Raw genomic sequence first — 21,204 nt, 5'->3', positions numbered from 1 at the left:
TAAAGTATATATTCCCAAGGACCTGGTACAGAATTACCATAGGGGTGAGGATATTTATGCCTGGTTCACTTCGTATGAAATTGCATTGAAGATGCATGGTGCGCCTGATCAGCATTGGGGGGCGGGCCTGTGGAAACATTTTGAGGCTTCTGGGAGGAGTGCTCTAGAGCCCTTAGAATTAGCAGGTGCCATGACCTACCCCAATATGAAGGGGGCCTTATGTCTCAGGTATGAGACTTGGATGGAGTGTGTAAATTTGTACTCGCGTGCACTGGAAGGTTGGATGAAGGGCAGTAAAGTAACTGATTTTAAGGGGTTGTTGCATTTAATCAGTTGGGAGCACTTGAGTAGTCTTTGTGTTCCAGAGCTGCGCCAGCATCTTTTAGACAGCAAGCTGACAGACCCCATTGAGCTTGCTAAGGAGGCGGACCGCTGGACCAGTACCAGGGTCCACAGAGGAATTGTGGGTACCACAGCCAAAGGTGGGCAGGGTCCCCAGCAGAAGAGTGGGGTGGACAAGGGTAACCAAAAGGAGTTCTCAGAAGGGCCCCAAAATAGTTCCCAGGGAAAGGAATCCCAAACCCCCAAACCTAAGCAGCCATGGCCCTCTAAGGGCAGGCGGGACAAGAAAGACAACAGGGGCCCACCTACCTGCTATCACTGCAATGAGGTGGGCCACATAGCTCCAAAGTGTCCCAAGAAGAAGCAAGCACCCACTGGTGCCCCCGCCCCAGCGTTAGCTAGTGTAGCTTTGGGAGGGGATTTGGTTTCTAGTGACTGGTGGGAGCTAGCAGTCATGACCCTTGTCTCTCTAGGAGACCAAGAGATGGTCCAGGAAACCTTGCTGCCCTCTAACACTAAGAAATATGGGCAGAAGGTGACCATCAATGGGAGGGAGATTGAGGCTCTGAGAGACACAGGAGCCAGCGTGACATCCGTGAGGTGTCAGTGGGTGTCTGAAGACCAAATCATCCCTGGTGTACTCCGCCCTGTGGTGGCAGCTGACAGCTCAGTGCGCCTCTGCAAGCTGGCGAAGGTTCCCTTTGCATGGGGGGGAGTCTCTGGTCTTTTGGAGGTAGTTGTCAGTGATGCCTTGCCTGTAGACTGTCTGTTAGGTAACGACCTAGAGAGTTCTCCATGGAAGGATGTAGAACACAGAACTCACTTGGAGATGTTGGGTTTGCCTGCGTGGATCTGTGTGTCCACACGTGCTATGACAGCCAGTAGGGGGGAGTCAGCAGAACTGGAGCCTGAAACAGTGGCCCAGAGACCTGCCAGGAGAGGAAGAGGCAGAGGGCGCGGGAAACCAGCCCCAGCCGTTCCCACGGTCCAGGAGGAAGCAGAACCTGAGGGGGATGCCCTGGAACCTACAGGGGAACAGGTAGCCGAACTGGGAGACTTGCCTGAGCTGACCCATTGGCAGCAGGAAGGTGGTCCCTCCAGGGAGGAATTCTGCCAAGCGCAGAAAGAATGCCCTTTCCTCATTGGTCTGCGGCAACAGGCTGTAGATCAGGCAGCAGGTGGAGCAGCCAGAGATCACTTTATCTACTGGGAAGATGACTTGTTATATAGTGAGCCTAAGTTTGCTGAGCCCGGTGCAGCCCGTGTGCCGGTGGTACCCGAGCGCTTCAGAAACTTCCTAATGGGTCTGGCTCATGACGTGCCTCTTGCAGGACATCTGGGGCAAGACAAGACCCTAAACCGGCTTGTCACCCACTTCCACTGGCCCCAGATGAGAAAGCACTTTGGTTCCTTTTGCAGATCTTGCCAAACTTGTCAAGCCAGTGGCAAGACTGAAACAAAGTTGAAGGCACCCCTTCAACCCTTCCCAGTAGTGAGCACCCCTTTCGAGCGGGTGGGCATAGACATTGTAGGGCCCCTGGACCCCAAGACAGCCTTAGGCAATAGGTTCATCCTGGTCTTGGTGGACCATGCCACCCGGTACCCGGAAGCAGTCCCTCTCAGGACAATCACAGCACCCGTGGTGGGCCGTACATTGATGGGGATATTTTCCCGTGTGGGGTTCCCCCGAGAGGTGGTCTCCGACCGGGGTACCAACTTCATCTCTAAGTACATGAAGTCTCTGTGGGAGGAGTGTGGGGTAACTTATAAGTTCACCACTCCTTACCACCCTCAAGGAAATGGGTTGGTTGAAAGGTTCAACCGGACCCTGAAAGGTATGATTATGGGCCTAGCGGAGCCCATGAGACGTAAGTGGGATGTCTTGTTACAAATGCCTGTTGTTTGCCTACAGGAAGGTACCTCAGAAGTCCTTAGGGTTCAGTCCCTTTGAACTCCTGTATGGCCCCCCTGTCAGAGGACCTCTCTCACTGGTGAAGGAGGGTTGGGAAAAGTCCCGTGGGAAAACCCCCGAGGATGTGTTCAGCTATGTGCTGGCCATCCGCAACCAGACACAACGCTTCAGGAAGCTCGCTCAGGCGAACCTGGAAGCAAGCCAGGAAGAAATGAAAAGATGGTACGACCAGAATACCACTGTGGTCGAATTTCAACCTGGGCAGGAAGTGTGGGTGATGGCACCAGTGGAGCCTTGTGCGCTCCAAGACAAGTGGACTGGGCCATATGAGGTGGTGGAAAGGAAGAGTGAGGTAACCTACCTGGTTAACCTGAAGACTCCCAGGCAGCCCCTGAGAGTCTTGCATGTGAAACGCCTCAAACCACACTTTAAGAGGTCTGAAGTAACCATGCTCCTGGCTACAGATGCAGGAATGGAAGAGGATAGTGATCCTCTCCCTGACCTCCTGGCAGTTAAGGAGCAAGATGGGTCAGTGGATGGTGTGGTCCTCTCGCCCACCCTGACCCCAGAACAGCAGAGTGACTGTCGCCAAGTGTTGGGTCAGTTCTCCTCCCTGTTCTCCCTGACCCCAGGAGTCACCAACTGGTGCGTCCATGATGTGGACACTGGAGACAGTCTGTCTGTGAAACAGAAATTTTACAGGGTAGCTGACAAGATCAGGACCAGCATCAAGGAAGAGGTTTCCAAGATGTTGGCGCTAGGGGTGATTGAGCCCTCCAGCAGCCCCTGGGCTAGCCCAGTGGTCTTGGTACCCAAGAAAGCTGCTACCCCCGGTGGCCCTCCAGAACTCCGGTTTTGCGTGGACTACCGTGGGCTCAATGCGGTCACGAAGACTGACGCACACCCCATCCCCAGAGCTGATGAGCTCGTGGATCGGTTGGGAGCTGCCCGGTACCTCAGTACATTTGATTTGACTTCGGGGTACTGGCAGATTGCCTTAACTGATGGGGCCAAAGAGAGGTCTGCATTTTCAACGCCAGAGGGGCACTTCCAGTTCTGTGTCATGCCCTTTGGGTTGAAGAATGCCCCTGCCACATTCCAGAGACTGCTTAACCAGGTACTGACCGGCTGGAGGAATTCATACCTGGATGACATTGCTGTGTTCAGCTCCACGTGGGAGGAACACCTGCAACACCTCTGCGAAGTGTTGAAGGCTCTGCAAAGGGCAGGCCTAACTATCAAGGCCAGCAAGTGCCAGATAAGGCAGGGATCTGTGGTGTATTTGGGACACCAGGTGGGGAGCGGCCAGGTGGCGCCCCTACAGGCCAAGATTGATACCATTCTGGCTTGGGAGCCCCCCAAGACCCAGACAGAGGTGAGAGCCTTTTTGGGACTCACCGGGTATTACCGGCGTTTTGTCAAAGGATATGGCACCGTTGTCGCCCCTTTGACAGAACTCACTTCCAAGAAGTTGCCCAAAAGAGTTGACTGGACTGACGCCTGCCAAACTGCTTTTGAAACCCTGAAAACTGCTATGTGCACAGCACCGGTGCTCAAGGCACCTGACTTTTCCAGTGAGTTCATAGTTCAGACAGACGCTTCAGAGCATGGTGTGGGAGCAGTACTCTCACAAATCACTGAGGAGGGAGGAGACCAGCCGGTAGCCTTCATTAGCAGGGGACTACTCCCCAGGGAACAGAGGTGGAGTGCGATTGAGAGAGAAGCATTTGCTGTGGTCTGGGCTCTGAAAAAGTTGAGGCCCTACCTGTTTGGGACTCACTTCCGTGTTCAGACCGACCACAGGCCCCTCAGATGGTTAATGCAGATGAGGGGTGAGAATCCAAAGCTGTTGAGGTGGTCCATCTCCCTACAGGGAATGGACTTTACGGTGGAACACCGCCCTGGCACAGAACACGCCAATGCTGATGGTCTGTCCAGGTTTTTCCGCCTTAGTGAAGAGAACTCCCAAGAGGGTGGGTAGTTCTCCCCACTTTCAGCTGGAGGGGACACGTGTTAGACCTGGCATCTTTGGCGTGGTTTCCCCCTATTTTTTTGCCTCTACCTCCTGTATTTTTGATGCTGTGCTGGATTTTGTTTTTGCTGGTTTAGATGCTTTGGACACTCTGCCACTGCTGATCAGTGCCAGAGTGTAAGTGCTCCCTGTGTAAATTGTTATTCTGATCGAATATACATGTTTGGCATATTTGTATCACCATGAAGTCCCTAGTAAAGTGCACTGGGTGTGCCAGGGCTGGTGATGACAAATGCTACTAGTGGGCCTGCAGCACTGATTGTGCCACCCACAGGAGTATCTCTAAAATGGTGTCTCAGGCCTGCCACTGCAGTGCCTATGGGCAGTTTAGAACTGCCATGTCCTCCTGGTCAGTGTCCCCACTGACCAGGCCTAACCCTTCCCTTTTTGTGCACATCAGTCACCCCTATGGAAGGCCCAAGGTACCCCCCTGGGCAGGGTGCAGTGTATGTAAAAGGTAGAGCATGTACTAGTGCAGGTGACATGCTCTGGTAGTGAATGGCAGCCATTTTCGTTTTTCACTACTGTAAGGCTATCTTGCTCCATAGGTTAACATGGGGGATGCTGGCTACAGTGGTTAACAGCATTTCTTCCCATAGGAACAAGATAGGACATAAGTATCTAGTATCCCTGAACTCAGAATTTAATAACACATCTTTTAGGAAAGGTTGTTTTTAAATCCTGTGTTTGAGAACATCACTTTTAGAAAGTTGCTGTTCTCTTGTCTGACCCTTCTGTGTGCCTGGGCCTGTTTGTGTATTGACTGTCTGGTTTGTGAGTGACAGGGGCTGGGGAATTCCCCAGCAGGATGGATGAGTCAGCACTAGGCTGAATGACTGCAGTTGCAACTGGAGTGGTGGGAGGAGTTAGCACCTGGGCTGAATAGGGCTGTGCCTGCCTTCCACAATGCTGGCTCCACCCCCCTGCTGGGCGGCTGAGGACCCTGCCCCTCACTCTGAAAGGAAAGATGCAGCCAGCAAAACAAAGTACTCAGGATCCACCCAGAACTGGTTCAGACCGGGCACAGGGCCCACATGCACCCAGAGAACAAAGACTTTAGGGGTATAAGTACAGGACCCCTGACAACAGAAAATTAGATCATCCTGGAAATCAAGAAGGAACCTCTGCCAAGGAGAAAGCTGACTCTGAAGAAGGAAGATTGTCCTGCTGTTGCTCTGCTGGACTGACCTGCTGTTGCTTTGCTGCCAAGGAGAGGGGAAGGACTTTGCTGTGTGCTGTGTCCCCTGTCTTGAAGGAATCTCCAAGGGCCTGAGAAGAGCTGGCTCCCTGTTTTGAAGTCCCAGGAACAAAAGGACTTCACCCCCAGCTTCCCTGAACTCTGCTGAGAGAGTTCTGTCCCTCCTAGAGTGCTTGATCCAGTTGTGGGGCCTCTGGAGGTTGGACCTGTGCTGGGAAGCTTGAAACTAAGCTTGAGTGACTTTTGAATCTGAAAAGTGTCGCATCGCTCGCTTGCGGAGCGCATCCCCGACAGTGCGAGAAGTTTCCCGCCGCTACGGAGGTCGAGATCGTCGCAGCGCCTGACGCCGCTGCCAGAGACGTCGCACCCTTCGTTTGCGGGACGCACCAGACCGGTGCGGGAGAATCGAACATCGCTGCGAGTATCGTCGCAGAGCCTGTCGTCGCTGGGTGAGATCGCCGCACCGCTTGCTTGCGGACCGCATCACGTCGCTGCGAGAGTCGTCGCAGGATCATCGCATCGAGGAGCTGCGAGAGAGAGTATCACCGCTGGACCGCGCATCGTCGCCCCGGAGATCGTCGCAGCCCCTTCGAGATCGTCGCATCGTGCCTTTGCGAGAACAGACTTCCTACGAAACCTACGCACCGGAATCCATACAAGTGGCCTTCCTCCCCATACAGACCGGATTCGTCGCAACACGCCTGCTGCTGCAGCGGGGCTGTCGCAAACGCCTCCCCAGGGTCTCAGGAGCAACGCATCGCTTGTTTTCCACCGCACCAGCTTCTGCTTTTTGGAACTTTGTTGCAACTAAAGGTACTGTGAGTAAACGTGACGCAACTGTGAACTTTTCACGCATCTGTGGTTATTTTTACCGCAACTTGAAGAACTTTAACGCAACCTTAAGAACTCTTTGAAACCATATTCTTGAACTGTGTATGTTGGATTTTTATCGTTTTGGTCTTGTGTAGTTTTAGATTAAATACCTTTATTTTTATAAACTGTTGTGGAATCAGTTTGTGGTGTTTTCACTGTGTTACTGTGAGTGTTGGTACAAATACTTTACGCATTGCCTCTGGTTAGCCTAGACTGCTCAGGCCAAGCTACCTAGAGGGCGAGCAGGGGTTATCTTAGAGGGTTATCTCCTTGCCCTGACTAGAAGCAAGGGTCCCTATTTGGACAGTGGTACCTACCTCTGCCAACTAGAGACCCCCAGTTTCTAACAAGAGCGACGTGCTCATTTGAGTTTTTTGAGAGGGGCATGCCTATCACTAGTAGCTAGTAGCCAAGCTGAGATATTTGCTTCCAAGAAATCGACATTAGGACAAAGGTTAGGTTTAAGCTGGCCAGTGTGTCCTGAAATTCAATTTTGTTAACGATATTCAATTTCCTAATTATTCCCCCCTCCACCGTGGGGTTTTTGCTGCTTGTAGGGATTGTTACTGTGAATTTTATCTGACCATATGCAGACACTGTTAGAATAGCGGTCCAGACTTGCCCTTTGATGTATGTGGCTGAGGATACCTGCTGGACACAGTTTAGGTTGGTTAGGAGATCAGTCAATTCAGCAGAGTGAGGCACGCCTAGTGTGTCATTAGTCCAACAGTGGAAGTCACCTATCAATAGTAGTTACGAGGTTGACAATTTGTTCACTCAGCGAAAGGGGGAACAGGGGCCAGTGCTGCGGAGGCCTATAGACCAGAGCACAGATGAGCGGGGCAGAGTCAGACTTTAATTTGATGGCAATATTATCTACTGCAGGGTGAATGGTCGCTGCTACTCCGCAGCCCATTCTTCCTGGTGAGCAGTTAACTTGAAGGATGTACTAGTCGTTAGGTAGTGCAGCCAGGATGTCAGGGGTGGAGTCAAGTGTCAGCCAGGTTTCTGTTACGAAGTAGATGTCTTGTTTTTCAGACACTAACAGAAGGAAAACATCGAGCTGATGTTTAGCTAAAGAACGGGTGTTTGTAGTGCCGAATACCTGAGTCTAACAGTTCCCAGCGACCAGGGGTATGGAAAGTAGGTTCTGAGATTTCAGAGAAGGATCTCCATGTCCGCAGGATTAGTTTGTGGCTCAAGAGTGCCCATGTAACAGGATTGAGTGTGTATGACACTGAGTGTGTTGTCTAAGTTCCTCAGAGGACTAAATGAGAGTTTGTGCATGGTGTCTGGCCTCAGTCCCGTATGGGCGTGGACGGGCACAGAAGGGATTGCCTTTGCCTTTTAATTTTCCCGCGCTGCCGCAGACATAAGTGCAAACACAATGGACCCTATGTATAATAAAGTACATGTTGACAGTGAGAGTACTGGTAATGTTTGTCAGAAACAGGAAGGTTTGGATTTTTTCTTAAAAGTCGAAAGCAAAAGAAGTAGACAAAATTAGATTTGAAAGCACTAACTGTGATCGATATATTATAAAGTTTTACTTGAGTTGCAATCTATGTTGTAGAGAAAAACTCTATTGATGATTTTGTATATATTAAGCAATATTTAGCAAAATGACTCTACATATAGTTGAGTGGTAGTTCCAGAATTATGTATTACAATACCAATCAATATGAGGAAGTTGACCCTTGGCTTAAAGGAAAATAAGGCTCGGCTGGCCCATAGGAGAAGCCACTGCAAGATGGCTTGAAGTCCCACAGGGCCTATAAGGGTAAACAAAGCCTACATATGTGGTAGGAGATGGCATAGATGAGTGGCTTGCAGCCTATGGGGTGACTCCTCATAAATCACATTTAAAGGGAGAGCACAGGCACTTTACTACTCGTTAGCAAGAGTGCAGTGCACAGAGCTCCTCAGCCAGCAAATCTGTGTGTGTACTACACAAAGGATGGTCATTTCCTACACTGTTGTACACCCAAACAGCGTGGGGTCAAATATGAGTCAATAAGTTTTAACTAGGCCGGAGCGGTAAATTCCATTCCGCTTGCGGAATTTGCAGAATTTAGGTAATTTCACGTTCCACAGAGAATGCAGAATTGCCCAAAATTGCAGAACTTTTTGCTTGTTTGAGCTTTCAAAACGTGTTCTCGAGTCATTTCTCCCCTAGCATGCAAACAGCCCTGGACCTGTGTAATTGGGCCTGATGGTGCACTACTGGCCCAACTGTGGTGGAAACAAAATTGACATGTCAGACACCAAACTCCAGATCGGAACCACTGCATAACGAATCCTCAATGCTGGGCTTTGCATTGCTGCCAGCAACCTCCTGAGAGCCGCGGCTGCACAATACATCATCCTTGTAGGTTTTTACATCACAATCCCCTCATCGAAGGCATGCTCCATGACAATTCAGGACTCTGCACTGCAATACCCCGCAGCTGCTTATGAACCAGCCAATGCAAGATGCATCTTCAACACACACCTTTGCATCATAAGGTGCTCATCAATGACATCCTTGATGACAACACAGAACCTTGCATTGCAGCCACGAAGATCCTAAGAAACACTGCTGCACAACACACCCTTGACGTAAGATTCTGCATCATAACTAGCTTGGTCCCTATAGCTGACAGGTGCTCCAACATGGTCAGCCTGAACTTATGACTTCGTCCCGGTGCAACTAGACAGCCAGAGTTAGTGCTTTGTGCTTAGATTTTGGTTTTATATTATGTGCTACATTTTACTCTATTTTTCTAAAATGGCGTGGGGTTTTCCTTGTGTTGTTTCACTTTATTTTTGTTTGAAGTGCTGCATAAATACTTTACACATTGCCTCGAGGTTAAACCTTTAAAGTTGTTGTACCAAGCTATGAGAGGGTTAAGCACAGGTTAACTTGGGGTTCGCTCACCCTGACAAGGATTGTGGATACTGCTTGGGTAGCATTCTACTTCCTCAAAAAGTAGCCCCATTATCAACACTTTCCAAACATGAAACCTTTGGGAGGTGACAGGTGCATCTGTCAAAACAAAGGAAATCACTCACTCTGAACTGAAAGTGGACTTCAGAAGTCAAAAAGGTTGACCTCTATTTAGCTCCTTATGTGAGGGCTAACTGCCAGTCACCTAAAGTGAAGTCAAATGCACTTAGACACCTGGCAGTCCCCAACTTGTCTATGAGCTTATAAGCTCTGGGCACGCGGAGAGCACAAGTCTCGGTGACTTCATTTAGACCTCTGTAGTCTGCACAGATAATCATTGGGTTTGGCTTGGGTACCAGAACCAGTGGACCTGCCCTATGCACTACTGCAGGGCTCAAACACCCCCAGCTCTAGCATGTTAACAACCTCAGACTTTATGCCAGATTTGACTTGATCTGAAAACCTATAACTCTTTCTTTAGACCGGCGCCTGTGTCCACATCATAAGTATGCCAAGGTGTCAGACTCTGATAAAGGTATAGCTAAGGACGTGGTTAAGTCCATGACACTTAATCAATCAATCAATCAATCAGTAAATTTGTAGAGCGCTCTACTCAACCGTGAGGGTCTCAAGGCGCTTGGGTGGGAGGGGACGGGGGTGCTGCTACTGCTCGAAGAGCCAGGTCTTGAGTAACCTCCTGAAAGTTGCTAGGTCTTTGTTCTGCAGTAGTAGGGTCGGGAGGGTGTTCCAGGGTTTTTGTCGGCGAGGTAGGAGAAGAATCTGCCGCTGGTGGTCATTCTTTGGATGCGGAGCTGGCTGTTCAGGGTATAGAAGGTGAGTCGTCTGTTGAGGTATGCTGGTCCTGTGTTGTGGAGTGCCTTGTGTGTGTGGGTGAGGAGCCTGAAGAAGATCCTCTTGTTGACAGGGAGCCAGTGCAGGTCTCTCAGATGGGGTGTGATGTGGCTTCTGCGAGGGATGTCAAGGATCAGGCGTGCAGAGGCGTTCTCTATTTGTTGCAGACGTTTCATCAGCTTGTCCGGGCCTCCCTCGTAGAGGGCATTTCCGTAGACCAGCCTGCTACTGACGAGGGCCTGGGTGACCATTTTTGTTGTTTTGGTTTGGGATCCACCTGTAGATCTTTCGGAGCATGAGGAAGGCATTGAAACAGGAGGACAAGATGGCGTTGACTTGCTTGGTCATGGAGAATGTTGAGTCGAGGATGGATCCCAGGTTGCATGCATGGTCAGTGGGTTTGGTGCAGTTCCCATGGCAGTCGGCCACCAGGAGTTGTCCCAGGCTGAGGGGGTGGAGCAGAGGATGAGGATCTCTGTCTTGTCTGAGTTCAGCTTCAGATGGCTGTTCTTCATCCCTTTGGTGACAGCTTTCATTCCTTCGTGGAGGTTGGTGTTGGAGGTTAGTGGGTCCTTGGTGAGGAAGAGTATTAGCTGTGTGTCGTCAGCATAGGAGATGATGTTGAGGTTGTGTAGTCTGGCGACGTGGGCAAGTGGGGCCATGTAGATATTTAACAATGTCGGGCTGAGGGACGATCCTTGGGGTACACCGCAGATGATCTTGGAGGCTTCAGATCGGAAGGGGGGAGGAGGACGCTTTGTGTTCTGCTGGAGAGGAAGGAGGTGATCCACTCCAGTGCTTTGCCTCGGTCTCCTGCGTCGTGGAGGTGAGTGCATAGGATGCGGTGGCAAATAGTATTGAAGGTGGCTGACAGGTCCAGGAGGATGAGGGGCGCAGTTATGCCGTTGTCCAGCAGGGCCCTGATGTTATTGATGGTGGCGATGAGGGCTGTTTCAGTGCTGTAGTTGCTGCAGAACCAGGACTTGGATGGGTCCAGGTTGTTCTTCTCCTTGAGGTAGCGGGTCAGTTGTCTGTTGACGGTCTTCTCAATGACCTTTGCCGGGAATTGAAGCAGGCAGATGGGTTGTAAGTTCTTGTGGTCCCTCGGATCCGCCTTGGGTTTCTTCAGTAAGGCGTTGATCTCGGCATGCTTCCAGCTCTCCAGGAAGGTCGCGGTCTCGAAAGAGATGTTGATGGCCTTGCGGAGATGGGGTGCAATGGTGGTGCTGGCTTTGTTAAAGATGTGATGGGGGCATGGGTCTGATGGTGAGCCGGAGTGGATGGTGCTCATTAATTTTATGGTGTTTTCGTCATTGATGTTAGTCCAGGAGAGCAGGAGGTCGCTGTTGGTGGTTGTCGTGGGATCTGAGGTATCGTTGGGTGCCGTGGTGGTCTGGTTGTCGAAGCTGTCATGGATGTCTGCGATCTTGCAGTGGAAGAAGGAGGCAAAGGAGTTGCACAGGTCTTGCAATGGAGGGATGTCGTTGATGTTAGAGCTGGGGTTGGAGAGTTCCTTCACACTGTTGAAGACCTCTTTGCTGTTGTGTGCGTTGTTGTCTAGGCGGTCCTTGAAGGAGAACATTTTGGCGGATCTGATGAGGTGATGGTGTTGGTGCATGGCGTTCTTGTGGAATGTTTAGTTCTCCGTTGTCTGTTTGTGGTACCATTTCCTATCCATTTTTCAGCAGTTTTGTTTGGAGGTCTGGAGGTCCAGGGTGAATCATGAGGCATTCTTGTTGGTGCATCTGTTGGAGGGATTCTTGATCGTGGCGAGGGTGTTGGCGCAGTCGTCAATCTAGCATCTGAGGTTGTTGGCGGCAGTGTCTGAGTTAGTTGGGTCAGAAGGTGGGCTTCTGGCCAGGGTGGTGTTTAGCTGGTATTTAGTGATTTTGCTCCAGCTGTGGCGGGGATCTGTTCGGTATTGTGGTGCGTGGTGGGTTTCCGGAAGGTGAAGTGGATGCAGTGATGATAGGTCCAGTGGAGTTCGATGGTGTGGCTGAAGGAGACGTGGGGGCTAGCAGGGAAGATAGGATCAAGCGTGTGGCTGGCGATGTGGGTGGGCATTGTCACGAGCTGTCCGAGGTTGGCGAGGCTGTTGACTAGGGTGGTGGAATTGGTGTTGTTGTTGTTCTCGAGGTGAAAGTTCATGTCTCCGAGGAGGATGTAGTCCGTGGAGACGTACTGACGAGGTCGGCAATGGAGTGCCTGAACTGTGTCTGGGGTCTGGGCAGTCTGTAGATTAGAGTTCTTCTGAGGGTGGTGTTGGGATCGGTGTGGATCAGAAAGTGCTGGTGTTCGTTGGTGCTGAGGGTATCTTCGGAGTTGGTCAAGACTTTGAGGGTGGACTTGTGGATGATGGCGACCCCCTCCTACTCCATTTGTGCAGTCTCTGCGGGTGATCTTGTAGCTGTCCTGGATGGCTATGGTGATGTCAGGTATCGATGAGTCGTTCATCCAGCTCTCAGTCAGGAAGGCGATGTCCGGAAAGGATGTGTCCAGCAGGTCCCAGAGTTCGACGGCGTGTTTGCGTGCGGAGCGGGTATTCAGGAGTATGCATCTGAGGTGGTTGCGATCTGTCTTGTGGGGTGGAATGGCAGGTTGGATGCTGGTGAATTTGCAGTTAAGGCAGGTGAAGGGTCCATGGGTGTGTTTCGGTGTGGCCAGGAAGCAGGTTTGAGTTTGTCCAGTGTTGAGTGTGTGGAGGGTGCTGGTATCATAGCAGACATGGGTGTCAAGGCGTTCGCAAAGACCAGGGGTTCTGGCACTGGGCATGGACTTACCAACAGTTAATATTTGAGGGGAATGCAAAATAAAAATAAAAGACAATGTGATTTCTTTTAATTCACAGCATTTTTTAAGTATATTTACTATTCCATCAGAAAAACAACCTACCTCATGCCTGTTAAAGCTAGGTGCATTACAAGTGTTTGTCGTTTTAAAAAGTGGGCTGTGATTCTAAAACGTTTGGGAAGCACTGCTCCAGAGACATTAACAAGGGCCAAGAGAGGTGGGCCATTCATCCTTGAACTGCCTTGCCTTGGACAAAAGCTATTAGGGCCTTAAAAGAACATCCCAAACTTGCCCAAGTGTAAGGTACAGGCTTTGCCACCAAACCACTCTTGCCTACTTGCAAAGGGTAGAGTGCTGGAAAAATGCCAGAGCTGTGGTGTACCACATCTCCCTTTCTGAATTGCCCATGTGTGCTCCCCATCCAACCTGTTTTAGCAACATGCAGGTGTTGGTTTCATGGCTCACCTGCGCCCCACATCCCACACTCTCCAAGCACTCGATAGTGCACCTTGTGATCTTAGTACTGCCAGCCTTTCAGAGTGATCCTAATAATAAGCTACAAATGTGTCATCTGAGCCCTGTGAGAGCTGTGAACCCCTGACAGCACACACCGTTCAAACTGCTGAGATCCCTCTGTGTGATCTAAGTGCTGGGAGAGCCATGGCGAGCTGACAGCTCTACGTCACTCAGATCACAGAATCAGTGCGTCACTACAGCACAATGTAAAGAGCTGGTGAGTATGGACAGAGAGGATAAGCACTCCGAGCCATCTCACCTTTCTATCAAAATGCAGTTACTATTTGACACTCAGTCAGACTTTGCTGCACATGCCGGGAACTGAAGGCAATTACCGGGCAACACCCTTTTTTATGATTAGATAATGGTTTACTGACACAAAAAGCACAGCGTTCTCACTCAGATGTGTGCCTTACATGAATGTCATTTATTTATCCTACATAAAAATGCATAAAATATCTCATACATAGAGGTCCATTTGCAATTCTGTGTCATCGTGTGTTTATAGATCTTAAATCCCAGATATGTAGCTAGGATATGTGTAAGTGTGTGTGTGTGTGTGTGTGTGTGTGTGTGTTTGTATGGGTACGTGTGGTGTGTCTTTGTCTTTATGAGTGTGCGCATGCGTTTGATAATATGTTTGTTTACTCTCCCTGTTTCTGAGTTAGGGTTTATTTTATGTTTGTTTACTCTCCCTGTTTCTGAGTTAGGGTTTATATTTCTGACTTTTCCTCTGCTTTGACACCAGGTCCCCAGCTCCTTCTGCAGTGAGAGCTGCCCCCCTGGGTTCAGACAGGCTGCGAGGAAAGGGCAGCCCATCTGCTGCTTCGACTGTGTCCCCTGCCCTGCTGGAGAGATTTCTAATAAGACAGGTGAGCATAAGGTCTTACTAGTATTATATGTAAACTAGCATAATGTTAGGCCATCATTGGCATGTTGATGAGCTGATAACATGGTGGTATAATGCTGAGTCCATGCAAGCGACAGAGTGCCCCCTGCCTTGTCTAGGCTTGGAACTGTAAACTTGAGCTCTTTGCACATAACACTTGTCTGTAAACAGCTCCATTTCATGGACTCATGATGAAGAAGATCCCTGTCTCCTTCCTAAACCTTCCCTGGGGTTTCACTTACTGCTAATAATACTAATTTATTAACCCTTGCATTGTTTACAGAGCCGGGTTCACACTCTATAAGTCAATACACAGATCTATACCCTGCAGTAATCGAAGGCCACTCTCTGGATCCACAGACCGATCATACATCAAAATAGAAATAGAAACAAGATGCTCCACATATCACTGGAAAACACATTGATAAGAAATGGATAAAAGAAAGTATGTGAATGGGACATGGCCATGAACCCAAAGGAACAGGTCGCACTTCAGTGGGGTTCTGGCTTGGCCAGCCCCAAAGAGTGGTTAACGTATGGCCTGTGGCCCCACCGTGAATACAGAGGGGCTCAGGAGGGTCCTGCAATGATTGAGAGGGTGAAGGCTGCCCTGATACCTAGCAGGCCCTCTGCAAATGGCAGTCATATGCAGGGTGAGTAAAGTGCCAAAGAGGCCATGGTCGTACAGGGGCGTAGGCAGCCCCACTACAACATGCTCTGGTCTTCATGACCGGGAATGACAACGGACCTGTGAAGCAATTGGAAATGATTAAGTGAGTGCCCACTGGTCTCCTCTCTTTCCCCCAGTTTTTACAATATGGATCAGAGGACAAAGAAGAAAGGCTGCATGCCAAGTTGATAGCAACTGCGCAGAAAAATATGCGGCCATGCTGTGATGAGCAACTGAAACAGACACACAATTGATGGACGGAATGCAGAACAAATCAAAACATTCCCCCCCAGTCAAGAGATCTGGGTTAAATTCATCATTCTTTTGCTCACTATGCCACCCAAGTTTTTTCCTGGCCATATGCAAATCAGTCTTGACCTTGTGCCTCATGGGAACAGTCCAGCCTGAACTGCCAAGCCAGGTCCTCCCTTGACCAGAAACAAGCATCCTAGGACCGGTTTCAGGGTTTCACACCTCTTCACCAGGATAGCTTGATTCCAGTGGCACAGTGAGCCCAGGACCCATGTCTGGGCATACCTGGCGCACTTGGGACGAGAAAGCAAGATACACACAATTGATGGACGGAATGCAGAACAAATCGAAACATTCACCCTCAATCAAGAGATCTAGGTTAAGTCCGTTGTAGGAAAGTAGGATCTGCTTACTATTGTTACCCCCACTTTTGCTGGTGTTTCACTGATTTATCAACATTAGTCTGGTTGGGGCCCTGCTAACCAGATACCCAGCCTAGCTGCTTCCTCTCTAAATTGATTGCAAATACTTTAGGTACACTCCAGACTGGTTACTGGCTTACCCTTGTGAGTCCCTAGATGTGGTACCTTAGGTACCAAGAGCATAGGTACCCCAGAGGCCTACCAGGGGCTGAAGCATGTATTATGCCACCCCTTGGAAGCCTTCCAAAATGGCACCACAGGACTGCTACTGCAGCCTGGGTAAGGTGGTACTTGTTACCCTTACTAAGATATAGGCTACCTATATCTACCTTTAAATACAGACACATACAAACCTATAAGTCACCCCTATGGCAGGCCTTGACAATCCTGAAGTTAGAGTGCTTGGTTTTGTATGAGAGGGTGCCTGTGCATGAGCAGGACCCCTCTGCAGCTTTCGGAATCACTTCTATGTAGCTGTTCTGTGATACAGCCATACCATATACTCTTAAGTATATTATAACCTTGCGATAAATGCTAACTTTGGAATGGCTGCATCAAAATATGTTGTGTTTGGTGTCAAACACTTTGGAAACCTACCCCCCAACCTGTCCTGGTGGTGGGTGTAGAATTCAACCTTCCTAGAGGGAGAAGACTTGTACACACTTACCTGACCAGTAATAGTTTAAAAGAACCCCAGCATCCCAAAATGAATGATGCTGCCACAGACACGAGTCGGACCTCCTGCTGCTGGACGAAACTCGAGCAGGGGAGGCCTGGACAATAGGTATCCTGTCACAGGGAGGTGTAACCATCTCCCCAGACAGGCTTTAGTGTAATGGGGCTGGGCGTGTGCATTCAGTGAATGCTGTTCAGACAGTGCTGGGGGCACACCTGGTGTCCCTGTGCATACCTCAGTTCAAACCGGTTGCAGGGGCTCTCAGCCCCTGAATTGGCGTGAAACTGGACAGCGGGGAAGGGGTGTAACCACCCCCTCCCCAGGTCCTCCCATAGGTGGGACATTAGAGTATGTCCAACCCCTAAAACTTAATATAAGTATAGGAAACCAGTCCTAAGGACTTTAGATTACCCTGGACAAAATTCTGCAACATATATACTAGAACTTCAACATTCTATTTTGACTAGAAGATGGAAGGATTTCCCTTGGGTTTAAGGAGTGACTCCCCTGTTCAAACAGGCACCAAAGAAGCATCTTGCCAATCTGCATTTCCAAGGCTTCCGCCGGAACTCGAAGGTTTTGAGACACAAGACATGGACTTCCAGACATCTCCGAGGCCAACACGAGATCCCAGCAGAGCTGAGACCTGTAGCCATCACGAGACACGTGGGACTCGAAATCCTGGACACCATGCACATTTGCTAGAGGACCTACTTCCTGAACTTTCCCGAAGTTGTGCATTGGGCTACTCGTAGTCCAAGCCTTGAGCACGATCTGCACCGAAGAAAGTGGGTCTATACTACACAAGTGTTCTGTGGGCCTGCTTCTAGCATTTCTGCTTGAGGCGCCTTTGCGATCTTCTTGAGCTTCTCTGGTTGCCCAAGATGAGCCCTGTCTCACCTCCAAAGGGTGAGTCCCTCAGACCTTGCTGGTCTGCTCCAAAGCCAATCATTGCATTCTGCATGGGTTGCTGTTGCCAAGGCTTGTTGGGTCCAATCTGGATAACAATGCTGCAGCACTCGGCATCCGATGTGGGACAGTTCAAATCCAGCTCCTGGTTGTCGTCAACACCTCCTGGTCCTCGTGGCTGAAGAGTCAAGTTTCAACTCTTGCTCCTGAAATCACCCGACATCGGTGGGCATCTGCTCATTGCTGTCCTGGTCGCTGGCCAGTGACCTAGACTCTATCCCCTCTGCTTTCAGGTTCTTTAGATCTCCGATCCACACTTGGGTCCATCTTGACACTTTTCATGTGGTCGCCTGCAGCACTTCTTTGCAGTTCTAAATAGGAAACGACAAGGAAACCTGACGAAAAGACACCTGTGCACCCGGCTTCCCTGAGTGAGGTAACACGAGTACTTCGGTGCTGCCATGGGTCTTGACTCTTGAACTGTCCAGTTCTCTAGGGGTTTGTTCCTAATCCACTCTTAAGTGTCCTTATTCTTTAAAATTCTAACCGTAATTTTCTCCATAAAAGTCAATGATGAATCGCGGCTGTGTTTAGACACTGCACACCTCCCCCGTGGGTCTCCTGTGTCACTAATTGGGTGGTTCCTGGTTACCCCAGCGGTTCTACAGGCCGTAGTCCTTGATCATATGTCTGTTGTGGTTCTTATACCACTCACTTAGTATATGGTTTGTGAGGCCCCTAGGGCTAAACGTATACTGTGCTAATTTACTGTGGGCTAAATAAGCTTACTTAATGTACCTTTGCCTCTTGCCTCAAAAAGAGACTAGAGGGGTGTGTTTAGATTAAATTCATATATTTATATTTATACCTGGTGTGGTTCTCCTTTCACAAGATTATAGACTGGTAAAACAAGCATCTTTACATTCCTTCAAGACTTAGCCTGAAGTTTGCTCTGCACAGCTACCACTAGAATGGCTTTCTATAAGGTTGTCTTTAACCTACCATCAATAAGGGGTCGTTTGGACTGGTGCAAGATCTTCCGCTGGATCCCGACCGAGACCAGGAAGACTGTCACCCAGACACTCGTCACCAGCCGACTGGACTACGGAAACGCCCTCTACGCCGGAACCACAGCCAAGCTACAGAAAAGACTCCAGCGCATCCAGAACGCCTCCGCCCGACTCATCCTGGATGTCCCCCGACGCAGCCACATCTCCAGCCACCTGAGGTACCTGCACTGGCTCCCCGTCGACAAGAGGATCACGTTACGGCTCCTCACCCACGCACACAAGTCTCTCCACGACCTGGGCCCCAAGTACCTCAACGACCGCCTGACCTTCTACACGCCTACCCGCCAGCTACGGTCCACCAGCCTCGCCCTCGCAGCCGTACCACGCATCCGAAGAGCCACCGCCGGAGGAAGATCCTTCTCTTACCTGGCTGCCAAGACTTGGAACTGCCTCCCCATCCACCTTCGGCTGACCCAGGACCATCTCGCCTTCAGGAAACAACTCAAGACCTGGCTGTTCGAGCAGTAGCATACCCCTCCCCCCAAGCGCCTTAAGACCCTCCCGGGTGAGTAGTGCGCTATACAAATGGCATGATTGATTGATTGACTAGAATAGTGGACAGCATATGCCAGGCCAACTTCTCACATCCATCAACTGTTGTTTTTATATTTGTCACCCCGAGTGGGACGGGCATGCTCAGACGTGAGTCCTGTGCTCTCCACGCCACTGGAATCAAGCTATCCTGGCTAATGAGTGCTGAAAGCCTGAAACCGGTCCTAGGATGCTTGTTTCCAGTCCACAGAGGACTTGGCTTGGCAGTTCAGCCTGGACTGTTCCCATGGGGCACAGGGTCATGACTGATTTGCTTATGGCTGGGTTCAAACTGGAATGGCATGGTGAGCGAAAAAAACAATGGATTTAGGCGCAGATCTCTGTACTGGGGTGAATGTATGACATTGTTCTGCATTCTGTCCATCAACTGTTGTTTTTGCATTTCTCAACCCGAGTGGGACGGGTATGCTCAGACGTGAGTCCCATGCTCTCCATGCCACTGGATTCAAGCTATCCTGGCTGATGAGGGCTGAAAGCCCGATACCGGTCCTAGGATGCTTGTTTCCAGTCCAGGGAGGACCTGGCTTGGCAGTTCGGGCTGGACTGTTCTCATGGGGCACAGGGTCAAGACTGATTTGCATATGGCTATGTCTGAACTGGGTTGGTGTGGTGAGCAAAAGAACGATGGATTTAGGCTCAGATCTCTGTACTGGTGTGAATGTATGACATTGTTCTGCATTCTGTCCATCAACTTTTGCTTTTGCCTCCGAAATAGAGACTTGGGGCACAGCAGTAGTTTGAAATAACAGAAATGTGTAAGAGCCTGCTGGCACCCTCACTGCCTGGACAGCTGGAGGCCCCATTCATGGAAAATTACCTCCAGGCTCAGAAATTTCCTGCATTATAGCCAATAGTTGATCAGAAAATAGAATTATGCAAATTGTTATTGTAAACAGGATTGCTGTTAATGTTGTAGCTTAAAATTTGTGCTAAACTCAACCTCAAAGGCAGACCATATACTGCTTTATTTGCCATACAATTCTTATCCACAGCCTCCTTCTTTCCTTTCAGATTCAGTTGACTGTTGGCCGTGTCCTGAAGACCAGTGGCCAAATGAAAGACAGACGCAATGTTTCGCCACAACTCTGCAGTTCCTCTCCTTTGAAGAGCCTTTGGGGACAGCTCTTTCATTTTTAACCAGCCTTCTTTTCCTAATCACCCTGTTTGTTCTCTGTGCCTTCAGAAAGTACCAAGACACACCAATCGTCAAAGCAAATAACCGAGTTCTCAGCTATGTGCTTCTTGTTGCCATTATGCTCTGTTTCCTATCCTCCTTTGCCTTCATTGGTTATCCATCGATGGTGACCTGTATGCTCCGGCAAAACTCTTTCGGTATTAGCTTCGCCATCAGTATCTCCGCTGTCCTGGGAAAGACCATCACTGTGATTATAGCGTTCAATGCTCGCGATCCCACCAGCCGTTCTTCAAGGTGGATTGGGGCCAGAATGCCCAGTGGAGTGGTACTTCTGTGTTCATTTGCTCCAGTCCTGATTTGCACAGTCTGGCTGCTTCTTGATCCTCCGTTCCCAGTGAAGATACAGATACAGGACACCACCATCATCCAGTGTGACGAGGGCTCCGTTCTCTTCTTCTATCTAATGTTGGGATATCTCGGGTTGTTGGCCACTGTCAGCTTTGTGGTTGCATTTTATGCTCGTAATTTGCCTCAAAGTTTTAACGAAGCCAAGTTCCTCACCTTCAGTATGCTTGTGTTTCTGGCCGTCTGGATCTCTTTCATACCCGCATATCTGAGCACACAGGGGAAGTATATGGTGGCCGTGGAGATCTTCGCTATCTTGTCTTCAGCTGCTGGGTTATTGGGATGCATCTTCATTCCCAAGTGTTATATCATCCTCTGGAGGGCGGACTTGAATACCAAGCAATACTTAATGCAAAAGACCAGCTCTAGCAACAACCTATAAAGTGCACATGTGATTGATCAATTTCTGAAAATGTGAGTTTTGTGTGTTCATAGCACAGCACGGCTATTCAAGACCTCTGCATCGGATCATCGGATATTTCACAATGACCAGCAGAGAGACTACAAACCTAGGCAGTTTAGATTTGTTTGTATGTTCTATCTTGAATTCTAAATGTAACATCCCTTATTTAATACTGAATAATGTACACTTTTTGTTCTGAACTCTTTTTGATAGTTATATAGACTTAGAATACAAAAGAACAACACAGGTGCCACATGTGAATTGGAGGAAAGATATAAATTCACTGAGCTGATGCATGGGGTTGAGTCTTTACTAACAAATGTGTAGGGTATACACACTGATATAATCAGAGGGTGGTTACACTCCTCCTTTTAGTGGGG

General features: G+C 49.5%; 1 protein-coding gene across 1 annotated transcript in view; it reads left to right on the top strand.

Annotated features, from left to right (window-relative positions):
- LOC144751996 (extracellular calcium-sensing receptor-like) overlaps nucleotides 1–20,803 on the top strand; it is a 46,926-nt gene extending 26,123 nt beyond the window's left edge. Inside the window, exon 4 of the mRNA XM_078639955.1 lies at nucleotides 19,874–20,803. Within this exon, the coding sequence (XP_078496081.1) occupies nucleotides 19,874–20,803 (930 nt within the window). The remainder of the gene's footprint in view (nucleotides 1–19,873) is intronic.
- Nucleotides 20,804–21,204: the final 401 nt, after the last annotated feature.

Source organism: Lissotriton helveticus, chromosome 4_2 (genome assembly GCF_964261635.1).
Source record: "Lissotriton helveticus chromosome 4_2, aLisHel1.1, whole genome shotgun sequence".
Lineage (NCBI taxonomy): Eukaryota > Metazoa > Chordata > Amphibia > Caudata > Salamandridae > Lissotriton > Lissotriton helveticus.
The sequence above is the reverse complement of the archived record's forward strand: the minus strand, read 5'-3'. Positions and strand labels throughout refer to the sequence as shown.